This window comes from Heteronotia binoei, chromosome 16 (assembly GCF_032191835.1).
Source record: "Heteronotia binoei isolate CCM8104 ecotype False Entrance Well chromosome 16, APGP_CSIRO_Hbin_v1, whole genome shotgun sequence".
NCBI classification, from domain to species: Eukaryota; Metazoa; Chordata; class Lepidosauria; order Squamata; family Gekkonidae; genus Heteronotia; species Heteronotia binoei.
The window spans coordinates 47,999,495-48,019,308 of NC_083238.1; the positions used below are offsets into that span (position 1 = coordinate 47,999,495).

General features: G+C 44.8%; 2 protein-coding genes across 3 annotated transcripts in view; one reads left to right on the forward strand and one right to left on the reverse strand.

Annotated features, from left to right (window-relative positions):
- Window positions 1-19,814, forward strand: part of WDR12 (WD repeat domain 12) — a 344,303-nt gene that overhangs the window by 217,677 nt on the left and 106,812 nt on the right. The window lies entirely within an intron of this gene.
- BMPR2 (bone morphogenetic protein receptor type 2) overlaps window positions 1-19,814 on the reverse strand; it is a 156,042-nt gene that overhangs the window by 60,459 nt on the left and 75,769 nt on the right. For both annotated transcript variants that reach the window (XM_060256930.1, XM_060256931.1), the window contains exons 2-3: window positions 8,047-8,220; window positions 5,692-5,868 (exon numbers count right to left, since the gene is read on the reverse strand). In XM_060256930.1, the coding sequence (XP_060112913.1) occupies window positions 5,692-5,868; window positions 8,047-8,220 (351 nt within the window). The remainder of the gene's footprint in view (window positions 1-5,691; window positions 5,869-8,046; window positions 8,221-19,814) is intronic.

Below are 19,814 nucleotides of genomic sequence, written 5' to 3' on the forward strand. Positions count from 1 at the left end.
CTCCGCCGTCTTATTGTCTACTGGGAGCTGCTGGTAGGCCTGGGCCAGGTCTAGCTTCCCAAATATCCTAGCCCCCGCTAGGGCGGCCAGGACATGGCTCACCACCGGCACTGGATAGGGGTTGTCCTGTAGTGCCTTGTTTATGGTGCATTTATAATCGGCACAGATCCGCACCTCCCCGTTTGGCTTGATGGGGGTAACGATGGGGGTTTCCCAGGTGGCGTAGTCCACCGGCTCGAGGACGCCTTGTGCCGTGAGGCGGTCTAACTCTGCCTCAATCTTAGGTTTCAAGGCGAACGGAACCCTCCTGGCCTTGAGCCGAATCGGTCTGACCGTGGGGTCTAGGGGCAGGGAGATGGGCGGCCCCCGGTAGCTCCCTAGGGACCCATCAAATACCTCGGGGAATTCCTTGCAAATCTCCCCGAGCCCCCGGGGCGTTATGGTCTGGCCCACCCCCTCCACGCGGATTCCCAAGGGTTTGAACCAGGCCAGACCTAGCAGGGTGGCCAGCTGGCGCTTAACCACCAGGATGTCCAGCGGGCCGTGGAAGGACCCCCGCTCGACTTGTACCCGCGCCCACCCCGCAATTTGCACCGGGTTCTTCTGGAAGTCCCGGAGTATGAAGTCTGCCGGCCGAAGTTGCAGCCGCTGGCGGGGACACAGTTCTCTTAGGGTTTCTTCCGCAATGAGGGAAATGGAGGACCCTGAGTCCACCTCCATTTGGCAGGGGTTCCCCTCTATAAGGACCGCCACTTTGATTTTATCGGGGGAATCGTGGGGCAAGTTCAGTACCTGTAGGGACGTAGAGTCTACCGCGTGGGACTCCGCGGACTCGTGGTACGTGGTCGGCTTCCTGCGGTTGGGCTTGGCTCGGCAAGCCCTGGCAATGTGGCCGGTCTTTCCGCAGCTCCTGCAGTCCCAGGTCCGGTACTGGCAGTCTCTCCGCTCGTGGGGGCCGCCGCAGCTGGCGCACTTGGTGGCCGGGGCTCTCTCCGACGCTGGTGGTCGGTCGGTCGCTCGGGGGCGTTGGGTCGCTCTGTTGGGTGGCCCGGCTGGGCGGCGTAGCTGATGGGCTTCCTCCTCCTCGGGGCCGTCGTGGTCCAGCTCTCCGTGGTGGGCAGCTTCCATCTTGGCCCGGGGAAACGTTCGTGCGGTTCGTTCCCATGCCACCGCTTCGCTGAAGGCGGCCTGGAGAGTAAGCTCTTCTTTGGCGAAGAGCTTCTGCTGGAGCCTCTCGTCGCGGAGGCCCCACGTGAATCTGTCCGCCAGGGCTTCCTCCAGTTGGGGGAGGTTGCAGTTCCCGGCGAGTTTGCGGAGGGCCGCCAGGTAGTCCGCGGCGGACTCGCCCGCGATCTGGTCCCGTTTGTGGAACAGGAACCTGCGAGCCACCCGCGAAGGCTGTGGTGAGAAGTGTCCCGTGAGGAGTCGGATGATCTCGTCGTAGGATTTCTCTGCCAGACGGGCGGGTGCCGAGAGACCCTTGGCGATCTCGAACGTGGCAGGCCCGCAGACGCTCATGAGAACGTCCCTCTTTGCTCCGGCGTCAGTGATCTTGTTGGCCCGGAGGTAGAACTCGACCCGCTCCGCGTAGGACTCCCATCCCTCTGGATTGGTTGGGTCGAAGGGCTCGAGGTAGCCGGTGATTCCGCCTTGGTTGGCCATGATGGCGGCGGCAGTCGCTTGTTGCCCAGATCTCCGTCGTAGCCGCTGAGGCTAGTATCCCATCCTCGTCGCCAGTGTAACGTACTCGAAGCGGAGACGAGAGTAGGGCGACATGGTTTATTAGGAGCACGTTGCAAGAGAGCGAACACGCGGGCCGGGTCCCGCTTATGTACAATCCCGGGTACAGCCTACTGGGTTGGTCGGGCCAATCCAGCCCCGTTGAACTTCCCGCCACAGCTGGAGATAGGCGGGGACTGGCTCCCGGCGCTGGGGCTCCTGGGACTGCCCAGTTGCCCCCCCCCCCCCGTCGGGTCGCATGACATTTCTTGATACACTACATTCACGTCTTGCAGCTCTCAGATATCTGACGTTTATTCTATGTGGCTCTTATGTTAAGCAAGTTTGGCCACCACTGGTCTAGACACTCCGCCCCAACTCTATGATACTATCACTGAGCGTCATCTGATGTGCTGATATCATTCTGGGTTTTCACTGGGAAGTGATGTCGATATGCGGCACATCATCATTTCCCTCCCCGTTTCTTTCACTGGCCCTGCTCCAAACACAAGTGGGAGGGCCAGACTGCCAAGAGACTGCTTGTCCAAAGTGGGCAAATGCTATGCCTAACTGCTGATGAGTATGACCACGGGTGGAATTCCAGCAGAAATTCCTTAGCATATTAAGCTCCAGCCCCCTGACTTAGCCAATCCTCCAAGAGCGTACAAAAAAAAGAGCCTTGTAAGCTCTTGGGAGGATTGGCTACATCAGGTGGGTGTGGCCTAATATGCAAAGGAGCTCCTGCTAGAATTCCACCCCTGAGTAGGATGGAATGACTTGTCGAAGGCCTCTTAGTGAATTCATGACAGAGGCAAGATTTAATCTAAGGATTTCCTAATCTATAGCTCAGGTGGCACTGTGGCATCATACCAAATTGTAATCAGACTCCAAATTGCTGCAGTGGACACAAACATAATTTTCCCTTCAACCTGCACACTCCTCCTGTCTCCCATCTTCTGCAGCGTGGGAAAAAACCAAATTCCCTGTAGTATGGGTGCAGTAGGAACCTAGGTTAAGTTCCCACATGCCAGAATTCTAACTGGTTTAGAATCCTAGCCAATGGGGGCCAACCAATCCTCCTGAGCCTGTATTGGACATCACAGTCATTTGGATTCAAGCACTCTGTATGAGAAGAAAGGGGAGGAAGGTCAAAGAAACCAGGCAGGCATGGCAAATAAGCTGTGTTTGTGCCCACCGCACTAAACTAAAGTCGAAGTACAGCTTAACGTGATGTCTGAATGCAGCCTCAGCCTCTTAGCCACTGTGCTACATCATTTTTCTTGAATACAGGGGGCATGAAAGAAAACTTCAAATGGTTACATGAGGATACAATGGATTCGCGTAGACGGAGCAGCTCTCTGAGCAAAACTGGAGTCAGATTTTTGTAGCGCTTTCTACGAAAAAATCAGCACTGAATTTGGACCAGAAGCTGATGGATAGGCCATGCAGCTATTTCACAATGAGAGCAGCATGTTCTCAACACCCAGCACCTGAGTGTCGCCAACCAGTAGAATTCTGTACCAGTGAAGCATCTTCAAAAAACAGCCCCATACAGAGTTTATTAGCAGGTCTGGATGACTGAAACTAGATCCTGCTTTTGAAGGGGAAGGTTCTGCCAGAAACCCATGGCCCATAGCCACTGTTAGTTACTTTAGAATCAAAGCAACGTTCACAAACATTGGTTGATCAATGCATCTGAGTATGGCTTTCTGAATGTTCCACTGAACTCTTGCCTTCTCAGAATGGACTTGTTACAAACCCAGTTACCTAAGCAGTTTCCCCCTCTCTTCCCTGGATAATGGTTTAACAAATCTGAATTCTGTTTTTACTGGTTTTATTGTTTGTGGTTTCTTAATCTGCTGTGTTTTGCCCTGACTTAGTTAGTCCAGGCTGGCCTGATCTTGTCAGATCTCGGAAGCTAAGCACAGTTGGCCTCTGAGTAGTATTTGGATGAGATCACCAAGGACATCCAGGGTCACTATGCAGAGGCAGGCAACGGCAAACCACCTTTGAATGTCTCTTGCCTTGAAAAATCAAGGGGGTTGCCATAAATCAGCTGGGACTTGACAAAAGTTTTGAAACTGATGATGTTATGGTTGGATTTTACATTTCTTGCTCTCCATCCTGGGAAGCTGATGACTAAGGAGTGGCAAGTTATCTAAAATAAGTAAAGTTTGGTGTAGTGGTTAAGTGTGCGGACTCTTATCTGGGAGAACCGGGTTTGATTCCCCACTCCTCCACTTGCAACTGCTGGAATGGGCTTGGGTTAGCCATAGCTATCACAGGAATTGTCCTTGAAAGGACAGCAGATGTAAGACCTCTCTTAGCCTCACCCACCTTACAGGGTGTCTGTTGTGGGGGGAGAAGATATAGGAGATTGTAAGCCGCTCTGAGTCTCTGATTCAGAGAGAAGGGCGGGGTATAAATCTGCAGTCTTCTTCTTCTTCTTCTTAAATATTGAACTGGATCGGCATGAATAGGGCAAGAGAGAAGACTCGCAAGGCTTTCTGTCATCATGACTAAACCATGGTGTAGTTTAACATTACATTTGAAACATGAGACTGACTTGACATTACCAGAATACCACAAAGACTTAATCTTCTCCTATGCTATTCCAAAGATTTCTCATTAAAATAATTTACACCTAATACTAAATGTTTATATAAAAACTGTATTTATTATGGTACATTTTGGTTCGGTTGTGAGATCTTTAAGCATGTTTTCTCATATGCTGTCCCAAAGTTCTCTCATTAAAATAATTTATGCCTAATACTAAAAGTTTACAATAAAAATTGCATTCATCATGGCACTTTTAGGTTCAGTTTTGTGATCCTTAAACATGTTTTCTCATTTCTTCAGAGACAGACAGGTCTCTTTGAATTTGATTTCTAAAATCTGGAGTCTGTACCACATTACTTTGCCAACCCTACTATGGGAAATTAAACCAATGTAAAACAGCCTCTAGAGCCATGTGTTTCTAAAATGTCAGTATAGTTTAGCCTGCGCTAAATATATTCTCCCTTGGGTTAAGGCTAAGCCAGGGCTAACAGAGTCTGCTCAGGTAATCTATCTCCTCTCAGATGCCAAGCAGAATATCACAAAACAGGTAGCTGAGTTCTGTAATGCTTGTCTCTGTATTTAAAATGCACATATCTCTTGATTTTATTGACACTTTTATTAATTTTACTATTCTATTTTAGTCATGGATAATTTTGCCATTCGATGTTTAAATTTGTTTAATTATTAGCCTTCTTGTGGGCTTGGTGCCGTATAAATAGACTGACTGACTGACTCTAGAGCCACCTGTAAAACTAAGAGCCAACAAGGCAAATTATCTCTTCTTAGTTCAACAAATTCTCTGTTCTTAGTTTTAGAACAGATTTTCTGTGTAACCTTGTATCAGGTCACTACACGTTGCAAACAGCCCGTGTAATTAAAGTTCATCAAGAGCGGGCAGAATACACTAAAAATTCAAAGTGCTCTGGAAATATAAAACAGTCTCTTGGTGTCTTGGACAATTCCATATGGATGCAGGGATGCAATTACAATTTGAGCTTCCTTGTGCAATGTTTAAAGAATCAGCCTCACCTGAGTACAGCCAAACAATACTGTTCAAATATGACACTGGATCAACAAACGATACCAACATTCTTTGCAGGACAAGGGAAAAAGTACATGACCTGTCATATAGAGGATGGTGTGGAATTGTTTTCTCTGGCCCCAGAAGGTAGGACCAGAACCAGTGGGCTGAAATTAAATCAAAAGAGTTTTTGGCTCAACCCTGGAGGTCCCTTCCAACTTTATGATTCTATGATTCTAACAGAATTTACAGATCAATAGGACACTACAGTCCTTTGATTTCTCATCTAAAACTCAGTGCATGAGTTATAAGTTGTATTGGTACGAATCCATGTTTTCTCAAAATTAAACTTCAAGCAGGATTATGACACAAGCTGCGAAAGTCCAACTCACTGAAAGGCATTGCGTCGGTGGGATCCGGTGGGAAGTTCTCTGTGAAGTTGACATTGCACAAGTCGGTGCTGCAGCAGCAAAATCGATATGTCCCATTCTGAACTAAAGATGGAGGGGTGGTTACTATGCACTCTTCTGAGTGACAGTCGTGGGGATCTCCTATGTGAGACCAGCATCCTGAAAAAGAGAAGCGCATCAAACAGATCAACGTGAGTTTCAGACACCACTATCATATACAGCTCCTCAACCTTTCTCTTCAGTTTTCTCCTCAAATGCGTACTTCTCATCAGGTTTTTTTTACTGCGCCTCTTGCAAAACAGTAAAAAATGCATGATCTCATTGGTCGAGAAAACTGGATATTCAGAGCCAATCAAAGGTAATATACGTATAACCTTTGGGAGGGAGCCAGCTTGGTGTAGTGGTTAAGTGCACAGACTCTTACCTGGGAGAACCGGGTTTGATTCCCCACTTCTCCACCTGCAGCTGCTGGAATGGCCTTGGGTCAGTCATAGCTCTCGTAGGAGTTGTCCTTGAAAGGGCAGCTTCTGGGAGAGCTCTCTCAGCCCCACCCACCTCACAGGATGTCTGTTGTGGAGGGGAGGGGGGAAGGTAAGGGAGATTGTGACCGCTCTGAGATTCAGAGGATAGGGTGGGATATAAAACCAATATCTTCTTCAATATACTAATCTGAGAATATTTTTGTGTGCGGGGCTTCTCATTCTCCTTTTTGCTATATATCTTTTCAGCAAGGAATTAAAACAGGCACAGACAAAGGCATGGCAGTGCTAACGCAACTACACGGAAGACACTCTCCGTAGCAAGGGTTCTAAGGCTGCCATATGGCTGTGACACAGTGAAAGCTTTATCTTCTGTGCCAACCCAGACAGTTCGTGTGAATGAATCAAAGGGCTGATGATCACCTGCAAATCCATGACAAGATTATCCATGGGATAGAGAAGATAGAGAAAGAAGTCCTTTTCTCCCTATCTCACAATACGAGAACTTGTGGACATTCAATGAAATTGCTGAGCAGTTGGGTTAGAACTAATGAAACGAAGTACTTCTTCAGTCAAAGGGTGATTAACACGTGGAATTCACTGCCACAGGAGGTGGTGGCGGCTACAAGCATAGATAGCTTCAAGAGGGGATTGGATAAGCATAAGGAGCAGAGGTCCATCAATGGCTATTAGCCACAGCTTATTGTTGGAACTCTCTGTCTGGGGCAGTGATGCTCTGTATTCTTGGTGCTTGCGGGTGTGAGGGGCACAGTGGGAGGGCTTCTAATGTCCTGGCCCCACTGATGGACCTCATGATGGCACCTGGGTTTTTTTGGCTACTGTGTGACACAGAGTGTTGGACTGGATGGGCCACTGGCCTGATCCAACACGGCTTCTCTTATGTTCATTCACAGAGCAGTGCCTTTAATGTACCAAAATGCTCAGTTTAATTTTGAGAGCCAGCGTGGTGAAGCCATTATGACTGGCAGACTCTTATTTGTAGAAACACAGTTGATTCCCCACATGGAGTTGATTCCTCCATGTGAAGTTTGCTGAGAGACCTTTGGCCATTCACCATTCTCTTGGAACTGTCTCAGCCCTACTCGCCTCACAAAGTGTCTGTTGGTGAGGAGAGGAAGGGAAGGGGATTGTAAGCTGCTTTGAGATTCCTTATGGTAGAGAAAAGAAGGGTATAAAAACCTACCCTTCTTGATTTTAAACAGACACTGAGATTGTTTCAGCTGATTCTGTATATCAGGAGTGGCCAAACTCTGGCTCGGGAACCATATGTGGCTTTTTCATACATATTGTGTGGCTCTTGGAGCCCCCATCATACAGTTGTCTCCTTAAATCACTTCTCCGAGCCAAGGCAGCCAGAAGCTCGATGAATGCATTTAAAGTTGCTTTCTTTCCATCCCTCCCTGTCTTATGGCTCTCAAACATCTGGTGTTTATTCTATGTGGCTCTTACCAGGCCTCAGATTCAGTGGGAGCTCACAGGAGCACAGCTCCTGAACCTTTCTGAGAGTTCCACCTCCTTGTCCATTGAATAGTAGGTGCAGCTGCATAACAATCCCTGGATGAACTCCACCAACTATTTTTTCTACGAAATGACCCCTGGTTCTTACGTTAAGCAAGTTTGGCCACCCCTGGCATAACAGGTTCCCTGAACCAAAAGAAAGATTTTGTTCAAACTTAAGTTCAGTTATGCCACTACACTTCAGTGAGGCAAACAAAACATAGAGTAACAGCCACAAGAAAATTAATACCTGGCTCTATACATTCAGACCTTCATGCTGCCAAACAGATCTTCTAACGACAACAGAAAAATTAGCCAAGTAGGCAGTGTTGAACATTACCTTGTTTCACAAGATGTATTTCTCCTTCTCGTGTTTTCTCCCAGAGACCATAGCAAGTGCTGCCTTTCATACACAGAACTGTACCATTCTCTTGAGAAATTCGACTTTCAATAATTCCATGATCATTTTGATATGGATCCCTAAAAGCGCACGTTGTCTCTTCACTCTGGGCAGCTAAAGAAGAAAAAAAGTTCTCAATTTAAGATTGCAACAATATAAATCTAGACATAATTACCAAGCTGTAATAGAGAATTTGGACTTTCAGAATTTCTCCTCTTTCAAAGCTATATCCAACTGTCCATTCAAGACTTCTGCCTGAAGTGAGTGCACTCTGTTTATGCAAGAAGGTAGAGAAAGAAGTACTTTTCTCCCTTTCTCACAATACAAGAACTCGTGGGCATTCAATGAAATCGCTGAGCAGTCGGGTTAGAACTGATAAAAGGAAGTACTTCTTCACCCAAAGGGTGATTAACATGTGGAATTCACTGCCACAGGAGGTGGTGGCAGCTACAAGCATAGACAGCTTAAAGAGAGGAATGGAAAAGCATATGGAGCAGAGGTCCATCAGTGGCTATTAGCCACAGCTTATTGTTGGAACTCTCTGTCTGGGGCAGTGATTCTCTGTATTTTTGTGCTTGTGGGGGGCACAGTGGAAGGGCTTCTAGCCCCACTGGTGGACCTCCTGATGGCACATGGGTTTTTTGGCCTCTGTGTGACACAGAGTGTTGGACTGGATGGGCCATTGGCCTGATCCAACATGGCTTCTCTTATGCGACCACAGAAATACTTTCCTCTGCAATTTCTGCCCCAGTTTTTTTTTTTTAAATCAATTTGCTATCCACAGAATAGTTCCCCTTTCCCTTCATCATGCCAATTTCTCCACCATTCCTCTGGCAGCTCCCATCAGCCACCAATGCCTTAAATGGGGTCCCCCCCAAAGCGGTGCCACCGGACCCGGGGACCAGGTAGGACCACTCACCACCTCTGCATTCCTGTTGAGGGAATGGGAGGTACCACTGTGTGGCGGGCAGCAGGGGGGGTGATAGAAACCAGTGCTCATATCTCCTGTCAAGCAGCACCTCTCTCTCCACAGCTGCTCTGTCAGCCCCAAGACACCAGGTATGATTCCTAATTGCCGTATTCCACTTTAAGAGAAATTTGGGATTTTTAAGCCCACAATATTTAATAGCTGCTCTGTGCTTTTTGTTGCAAGTGGGCAGAAGGAGCTACCTAAAATCCTTTTAAAAATTCTGAAAGCATCCCAAGATTTATACATATGGCCCACTGGAATGAGAATTTACCACAAGCCCCCTTTTTCAGAACCATTAACATTTGAGTGACGCAGAGAAATATTAACAAGAAAAAGAACTTAAGGTGAACTTCAGCACAACCACAAGCTTTGGAGTTTCTTTTATGATATTCACAACAAAGATGCTTTAAAAATTCAGTAAGCAAGACCGGATGAACCGGAATACATGCAGTCCCAGGCCACATTATCTGTAAATCTTAGATCATCATAATTAGTCTTCCCAGTGAGCATACATCTCCCCTGAGCTATAACATTAAAAGATCAAAATATCTTAAGATCCCGCAAATTCAAAGGAATCTGAGTACATTTTTTTCCCCTTTTTGATATACATTAGAAATTGGGGCATAGCCTACAAAAGCACCTCTCATAATGTCATCGGGGGGAGGGGGAGATCACTTTATTAAATAATTCTACTGAAAGCACACAGACTTTAAATTGATCGCATCTATCAGAACAAGCCCTTTTTTGGAGCATTCTCAGTTTTTTCAAAGATACAAATCCTGGGGTCTTGTTTGATTTCAGGGCTCAGTAACAAGACAGAAACCAGACACCTTATTGTCCTATTAAACGGTCAAAGGAGAAATGTACAAATACTTAATAATGTTTTGCCCTATATCCAAATTTTGCGCTACTTTCTAGTATCAGGCAGACAATGGATGGGCAATCAGTAAATACTAACATTCCAGGATGCTTAACATTTCCAAAGTCTACTGTTACTATTTGTCTTGAGTTTCTCAAGCATCCTCTTTCAACAACTTGAAACTGCTCCTTGACATTTATTAACCCAGAGTAAATACACCAGACTGCAGTTTGAAGGGGACTTACTGCTCTGCCGGCATTAGCAAAGCAACCTGCCATTTCTTACATTCCTCTGCTCTATTTCCTCCTTTACATCTAATAGCCAGTGACCTCATTTCTTAAAGCTTTACCTGTTTTGTGCCCGAAAACTAGGTCACTCCATCGTTCTGATTTTGTTCCATTATCCATTTAGTCTCTGAACCCACAATACCCAACTATCCCAAAAATGTGAGTGTTAGCCAACTTGTTCAAGTTCAAAATTTATCTTCTGTACGGACAATGATTTCTATAGAGCCTTGTTTCTTACTGCTAGAGACACGGGGCCTGATCCTGCATCAGTAGTGATACCCTATCAAACATACTGAAATGAAAGTCTTGCTTCAAGGGGGGGGGCGGGATTACTGGCTTAATACCCTGAACCAGGGCATTTTTTGAGCAGGAATGCAATTCTGGCTGGCTTGGTGGCAGGGGGTGTGGCCTAATATGCAAATGAATTTCTGCTGGGCTTTTTCTACAAAAAGTCCTATGTGAAACAATGGTGACATCAGGAGGTGTGGCCTAATAGGCACATGAGTTCCTGCTGGGCTTTTTCTACAAAAAAAAGCCCTGCCCTGAACCACTATGTGGGGTGGGGACAGAATCAACCAGTTTGGTCATTTAGAATAGCAGCTACCAATGTTTTTTTGTTATGGTAACCCACAAATCCAAATTTACTTGGTGTGGGGTCTTATCATCGGAACAAAAGAGCCCTGAGACCAGCAGTTCATCTAGTCCAGCATCCTGTCTCACACAATGGCCAGCCAATTCCTTTGGAGGGCCCAGAGGCAAAAGCCTTCCTAAGACCATAAAAGAGAAGCCCTTCTGGATCAGACCACTAGTCTATCTGCTCCAGCATCCTGTCTCACACAGTGGCCAACCAGCTCCTCTGGAGGGCCAACAACAGGAAATACTAGCCAAGGTCTTCCTAAGAACATCAGAAGAGCCCTGCTGGATCAGACCAGGGGTCCATCTAATTCAGCATCCCATCTCACACAGTAGCCAACCAGTTCCTCTGGAGGACCAACAACGAAGGTTGTTGGTTAAAACGGATAAAAGGAAGTACTTCTCAGGTTAAAACGGATAAAAGGAAGTACTTCTTCACCCAAAGGGTGATTAACATGTGGAATTCACTGCCACAGGAGGTGGTGGCGTCCACAAGCATAGCCACCTTCAAGAAGGGGTTAGATAAAAATATGGAGCAGAGGTCCATCAGTGGCTATTAGCCACTCTGTGTGTGTGTGTGTGTGTGTATATATATATATATATTTGGCCGCTGTGTGACACAGAATGTTGGACTGGATGGGCCATTGGCCTGATCTAACATGGCTTCTCTTATGTTCTTATGTTCTTATGAAGCATGGAGGCCAAGGTCTTCCCCTGATGTTGCCAAGGCTGTCACCCATGTCATCCAAGGCACCCTTGGCAAACTATGACCCTGGCACCTACCTAGTTCAGCTTTCCATTTTCTACAGTGGCTAACCAAGTGTTCCTCAGAAACCAACAGACACTGCACAAAGGGTGCAGCTGCCCCCCCCCCATAAACCCCAAGCAACATGCACAGCCTTTAACCACTCTCTCCTTCTCCATTACACCCTCCAATCTCTCCTAAGATTCTAAGACATTCACTCAAGTAACCATCAGGACATATTTTCCTTGATCAACATACATGTGCACTGAAGAAGAAGAAAAAATCATGTATGACACAGAAGATACTGTTTCCAGCTTCAGATCTTGGTTTTCAAAAGACAAAAGAGAGCTATGGAAAAAGCAAGGATGGCCATGAAGGAAGCCTGGTCCACCACTCACTTTCAGAGGCCACTTTTGGGTCCTGACCCACAGGTTGGGAAACACTGCTTTAGAAGAAAGGTAGATGCTCACTAATGCTTGAGAGAGGCAGCACACACTGTTCAAAAGGCAAAACCTTTTTAAAGGCAAGCTGATGTTACTGATATTGTAGAATACGACTGTGATGGGATAGGGAGATTCCCTTTCCTAAAGGGCTTTATGAGTGCTGATATGGACAAGCATTACTACTTGACGTACTAAAGAAAACGCTAAAACAGTACTTTAAAAATTCCTGCAGGTTGGAGAGCAGGGGACAGCATTACTCCTCAGGGCCAAAGCAAACCAGCAGATGACCACTGCCATCAGACTAATTGTTGTGCACCCTGTTGCACCACCATGAGCCACAAATGGGGGTTATCATACTGCATGTTACAAGCAACCGCGAAAACATTTTGCCCGGAGACCACAGTACAGCAATAGATGCTCTCCAAGGCAAGTCTCTCAAAAGCCATGATCTCTCCTGCAGGGCCGACAGGCTTGAGAAATCACCCGTTATTTGTGACATCCCGTTCAGCTCAATGATACAATAAACTTCGCTATGTTTCTCAAACAGTACATTCACCGCAAAAGATGCTGTGCCCAAGACACACATTCTGTAAGAAATAACAATAGTAATATTTGATAGCTCCGGAGCTATATAATCTGCCATCTCTTCATGCCACGTAATCCTCTCAATTACTTTACAAAAGATTAAATAATTCTGCAAAAGCTCTTCTGACTTTGCCGTGATTTATGTTTAAACATTAGGAAGAAATTTTTCTTGGCTTATTAACGTTACCTACTTTCCCCCTTTTTCTCAGGCATCCCCAAGGACAAAAGGAATCATCTATCAGCATGTGTTTGACTGAACAATAATTGCGTGTTGCATGCACATAATTTTATTCTCAGGAACAGATGCTTTGCGGCTGGAACGCTCAGCTGTCCTGAATTTTCTGATCCTTGGCACAGGACTGCCAAAGAAACGAAGAGAGGATGTTGTTTCTATCTTGAGAAACAAAGAATGATTCAGTTCAGAATCCAAATGCAAGGACTGCCGCTGCAACTTTCAAGGGAGAAAAATAATCATACATTGCCTGAAATGCAAATTATTCGTTCCTCGTAACCCCCTGATGGTTCTAAAATGCAACACAAAGATAGGGGAAGTCAGAATAAGTATGCCTAATCTGCTTGTTATTTATGGGGTTGGTATAGACGTCTAAAACGTTCACCACGTGATATCTTCTGACCATCCTTGGGAGAAGAGTTGTGTGCAAAGCCTCCTGTGTGACTTGCATCATCCACAAAACAGCTGCAGGCTTCTGGAGACAACCTGCATAGTAGCAGCAGATTTCACAGCCGCTGCAATTATGGGAGCTGCTTCCAGGCGAATTTTGGAAGGGGAGGGGCACAGCTCGACATTCTTGATTCAGGCACAGTTTCCTTCCCTCTACGCCTGGCACAAATTGCTAAGAAGGCATTCTGTTTGGCCTAATTTATTCAGTTCATATATGGGATTCTAAACTTTTGACATCAAATATTTACTGGTTTCCATGTTGAACTTAGTTTTGTTACTACCTGTCAGCTCACCGGTTCATCAGGATCGTGTTGAATTTTACTCTGTGATCCAGTTTTTTTAGCAGTTTGTCCAAGATTTATTGGATTAAATGTACAAAAGAAATCATTTGCCTTAGAAGCACAGAAAAGTTACACAGTTATTCCTGAATCTCCACACTGCCCAGCCAACTTTAGGGAGAGCATGCTTACTAGTGTGATAAAAGGCTACTTTAAAGAACAGAGCTAGAGTGGCGTAGCAATTAAGAGCAGCAGACTCAACTCCGGAGAGCCGGCTATGATTCCTCACTCCTCCTCCACGTGAAGTCTGCTGGGTGACCTTGAGCCAGTCACTATTCTCTGAGTCACTCTCTCAGCCCTACCTACCTCACAAGGTGCCTGTTGTGGGGAGAGGAAGGGAAGACAATTGTAAGCCACTCTCTGAGACTCCTTAAGGTAGAGAAAAGTGGGGTATAAAAATCAAGTTTTCTTCAAATACTCTTTGGAAAAGGATAACAAAAGGCTACAGGCTTCAATGGTAGCGAAAAGGAAAGAAACATTTACAATCAGATGTTAAGACAGATGGTGCCTCAACAATCATAACTTTCCAGATCTTAGAAACCTACTCTTGTTGTATACTCTACAAATCATTCCAATTTAGTTAACACAAGGATTTTTTAAATTGAACAGCTGATAAAAATATCAAGGCAGCACAGAATCCTAAAATGCCACTAGCTATTTCTTTCCTGTTCCCAGCCTCAAACCAAACCATTCCTGCCTTCCAAATGTGGTTTTTATATTCAGCTATACACCCATTTTAAAACTTCCTCTAATTCTAAAAAAGAAATGTGGAAGATGCAATGCAAAATCTAGGCCAGAGTTCTTGTCGACTCTAGACATATCACTGCATTCCACATTTTTAACCAAAACAATTACGATTACTCCTTTGATTAGCGTGGATTGAAGTGCTCTTAACAAACAGCAAATGATGGTTAGTGCTTCAGGCACTTACAAATTAACTGCTCTTTTTTTCTTTTAGTAATATCTTCCAAAATATATGGTTAAGCAAAAAAAAAGTTTATAGTTCTTTGCACAGCTGTAGTTTCCATTTCTATGGACACTATATTAAGGGTTGCCAGACTCCCTCCAGGGGTGGGGAAAACCATGCTTTTGGGGGGTGCTTTCCCACTGCTGGTCAACTGCCAAGTGGGGGGAAATCCCACCCCAACAGGCCCGAAGGCAATGTGATATCACCTGGAAGAGACATCATCATGTGGCTGACATCGTACGGCAATGCTTTAGTTTCTGGGCAAAACTCTATGGTAAAATTGGCTACAAACAGGGCTTTTTTTGGTAGAAAAAGCCCAGCATGGACTCATTTGCATATTAGGCCACACCCCCTGACATCAAGCCAGCCAGAACTGCATTCCTGCTCAAAAAAAGTCCTGGCTACAAACCTTAGAGTTTTGCCCAAAAACTAGAGCATCACCCCCCAGTGTGATCACCCTCCATGTGCAAAGCTCCTAGACAGGACCAACAATCCCCTTGCAAGATGCAGGCTAGGACCTGGCAGCCCTACACTATATCCCAAAGTCTGTGCAACCTGGAATAGCATGCCAATCATGTATTGCGGCCTGCCAGGGGCTTGACAACCTTCCAGCCCTCTGTGTGCAGTCCCAGACAGCAGTATTTGGAATGCAAGGTTTGTTTAAGGAATTACAAGCTAAAGGGAGAAATCCCAAGCACGTATACTCAGAAGGTTGTCCCATTTTATTCAACAATCTTGCTCACAGAAAAGTGTTCTTAGGTGTCAAAGTCCTCCATTTTCACAATCCGGAAGTTTGGCTGTTAGGCTGGCCTGTACAGAACTCTCCAAGCCAAATGCATACCAAGCAAAGCCAAAAGAATAGCAGTCGCATCAGGGGTATGCTACAATGCCTTTGGTTTTACTGCTTGTCTGGAAGGGGACAGCCTGCCTGTGTCAACCACGATACAAACCCAGCGGAGTACTGTGACTGCACTTCATTGGGAAGCCTGAGCGAAGAGATTATTATAGTGCTCTTTTCTGCATAATAAGAAGTAACTGATTGCTTTTATGCAACTTGTAAAATGAAAAGTGAAATATACTCCTGTGCCTCATCTAAAAGGAGAAGAAATTGTACTCACGATCTGTATTTTAAACAGATTTCGAGTGCAGTCCTAAGAACACTATAAGTAAGCCCTACTGAATATAAAATGGGACTTGCTTCCAAGTAGACATGTTTTGCCACCTGGTTGGATTTCTGAGGAAAAGAATTATACTTGTTGGCAGGGCTTTTTTTGTAGCAGGAACTCCTTTGCATAATAGGTCACACACCCCGATGTAGCCAATCCTCCAAGAGCTTACAGGGCTCTTAGCACAGGGCCTACTGTAAGCTCCAGGAGGATTGGCTACCTCAGAGGGGTGTGGCCTAATATGCAAAGCAGCTCCTGCTACCCAAAAAGCCCTGCTTGTTGGCCATAACAGTTAGAAGCAGCCATTTATTATTTATTTATTCTCCCTGTTTATTAGACCCCAAAGGCAAGGTAGCTTACAACAGGTTAGGTCTGGGGTGCCCAAACTTGCTTAACATAAGAGCCGCATGCAGTAAACATCAGATGTTCTAGAGCTGCCGAACATGAACACCAGATGTTTGAGAGCCACAAGACAGACGGACGGATGGACAGAAGGAAGGAAAATAGATGGGGAAGGGGAGAGGGAGAGGTGGAAAGAAAGCAAGTTTAACTTTAAATGCCTTCTCCAAGCCAGCCAATGGGGTCGTGGGGGCTTTGAGAGCCACACAATATGTGTGAAAGAGCCACATGTGGCTCCTGAGCCACAGTTTGGCCATCTCTGGGTTAGGTGCTCTGAAACCCCACATTACTTCACGAACTACTGACAAGGAAGTGGCTTGAGAACTGCAGCTTTTGAATTTAAACCAGATGACTGCACTGTGTTTCATAGATTATTCATTAATATTGCAACTGCCGTTCCCTGTCTTCATGCTTACAGGAAACAGCATGTTGCAGGATTTCATTGCAAGCGCCTTGTTCCAGGAAGGTATCAGACTGCCTATCGAACTATTAGCGTAAGCCTCAAGCACAGCATCCAAACAGCCATGACAGACGTACAAGCCAAATGTAAGGCAAAATTATTTTCACATATAATATCTTGGTTTCATAAAGAGCACTGGTGAAAGACAGACACAGCACCGCACCAACATATGCATAAATAAATCACTTTGATTTCAAGGACAGCAATCAGAAAAGTGTTTAGGGTGAGAGTGCCTGGCACTTCTAAAACTCAGAAGTTACCTCCTCGCACTGAGAATTCATTCAGTTTGTTGTACTTGGATATACATTTTTATAAACGGCTGTACAAACAAAAAAAATCCATTTATGCTGGGGCAGAGCCAGGGCTTTTTTTGTAGCAGGAACTCCTTTGCATATTAGGCCACACACCCCTGATGTAGCCTATCCTTCTGGAGCTTATAAGACTCTTCTTACAGGGCCTACTGTAAGCTCTTGGAGGACTGGCTACAACAGGGAGATGTAGCCTAATATGCAAGAGTTCCTGCTACAAAAAAATAGAATCGTTATTTTTTTCTCTGCATCACTAAAATACATAATAGTACTCTTAGTTTTAACACATTTATAGCCTATAGATTATAATAAATAGTTTACTAGTATTCAAACATATCAAAATGAAGAATACATTAGAAAATGCAACAGGTATTATACAAAATCAAGTCCATGCATTGTCATTCATGAAAACGTTTCCAGAGATTTTCTCCATCTTTTAGTAGCCTGCCCTTAAGATGAAGTGCAAGTATATCCATTTCTGCTGTCTCTAGTATTTTATCAATCAAATCTTGTTTCTTTGAAGCATCATGGTGTTTCCAGCGTTGTGCTATTAAAAGTTTTGTTGCCGTTATACGTATCATCAAATGTTTACTCAGCATGTATTCACTTACCCCTCCACTTTTCAAAATTTCAATAATATATATATATAACCAACAAAAAAAGCCCTGGGTAGAGCCAATAGTTGGCCAAGAAACCTTCATTCAGCGAGCAGCTCTTCCATTGGAGAAGTAGTTTTTGGCTCATGGACCTCTCTGAGAATCTAATGAAAGCTGTGGACCCCCTTCTCCTTAAAAATGCATGTAAACACAAAATGTTGCACAAGATTTATTTTAGTTAATGGACGCTTCCTGAAATGGCCAGATCACCTACTGGTCACATACCAACTTGAATTTCCTTATATTATACTGTAAATACACACAGTTTTCCTTGCCTACCTAGCACAGAGCATCCACAAGTATTAAACAATATTATAATAAGTAGCCTGGAACAAAAACATTACAACAAACACCTGAAAAGGCTGAATTGTTACCTTAAAATTCACCATAACCCAATGTAAACAAAGACAGATATCCATAGTCATAATGGCAGGGTACATTCTTATTCATTCCTATCCATGGAAAACTATTGTAGATGTCATAACAATGACAACTGTATGTTATTTTACCATGTATGGTAGCATTCCATACCACTCTAGGGCTTGTTTGGAGTCAAATAATATCTTAACGTAAGTTTACATTTAATGTTTTCCCCACAAAGGCAATTTTCAAAGAATCAGGAAGGAAACTGAAGAAAAATAACTTTTGCACTAGTTCACAGATATGCCCCCCCCCCGGTCCCCACCCCCCAAGTCCATCTTTGGGCCTCCTAGAGTTCCATGGACCACAGGTTAAGAACAGTTGCATTGGGGGAAGAGCCAGTTAAGATGAAGGCTCCCTAGACTGGAGGAAATCTTCCAACTTTGCTCAGTGGAGGGGTAGAATAGGCAAGATTCACCCCACTGTGCATGCTAGCCAAGGACATTGCTTTGTAGGGACGCCCTTAGAAAAGGTGAATGTGAATTTTATGTTTAGACGTCCTGATCAACAGATTTTTAGCCAGCGGATTACAGTGGACTGTAATCTGGAGCACCAGATTCAATTCCCCACTCCTCCTCCTCCACGTGAAGCCTGCTGGGTGACCTTGGGCCAATCTCAGTTCTCTCAGAACTCTCTCAGCCACACCTACCTCACAAGGTGCCTGCTGTGGGGAGGGGAAGGGAAGGAGATTGTAAGACACTTTGAAACTCCCCAGGCTAGAGAAAAGCAGGGTATAAAAACCTCCTCTTCTAAAATGCTATTTTGGGGGTTGCTATTTTGTTGTTGTAATACTTAGCATGATAGGACTGTTTTTAGATGGAACTACTACACAAAAGTAAATTGGTAGTGAGAAGAGAAGAACATGAGAGAAGCCATGCTGGATCAGGCCAATTCAGTCTAACACTTTGTATCACACAGTGGCGAAAACCCAGGTGCCATCAGGGGGTCCACCATTCACAAGAGTACACAACCCGAAATCCCAAGTCATAGAGCTCTCAGTGGAGCCATAAAGACAAATGGACAGTCGCATCTACAACAGGTTCTCCATCTGCCTGGAAGAACCAGCCAGGCTCCATGACACAGAGCTCCTAGACCCTCAATAGCCTTTAGCTTGCTTCCTTAGCATCCCAAGGGTACAATCATCTAGAATCTGACTGCACATTTCCTTTTACACTGATGTCCTTGTAATTAGTAGCATTAGCAATTTTTTTTCTTGCCATATTCTGCTTGCATTTACTGGCACTTTCAAACGCCCATCAACAATTTACGTTAACCAGTATTGCATGACTTGGCCCACTGTCTGCCAAAGTCGGAAGCAAAAATATCACAGCCCACCCCATTTCCCAACAACAATGTTCCTAGAGAATGACAGTGGAAATTTTAATAGCACTACTTGCCTGTTTCTTAAGGCAAATCTAATGCAGATGTCAGGTTAATAAGAAAACATGTCCCCCTACCCCCATGGTGGTAATGATTCCATGAAATTAACTAAACAAACAAACATATAACTTGCTTAGTTGTGCCGAATGAGCATAACACACAGGAGCAATAACGTCATTATTGACACTGCTTTGTTTTAAACCTGTGGTACGTGATTTTAAAAAGCCGAAACAAGAAGCCACGGGATTCATCATATATTCAAAAACATGCCACAATATTGGCAAAACGTTCAAGTAATATGAGGTCAATCCATGTTGAGGTAGAGGTTGTACAGTTCGCAAAAATCTACATTTCAAATGATCATTGACAATTTGAAAAAATTGCCCCAATGACCCCAAAAAAATAGCTCA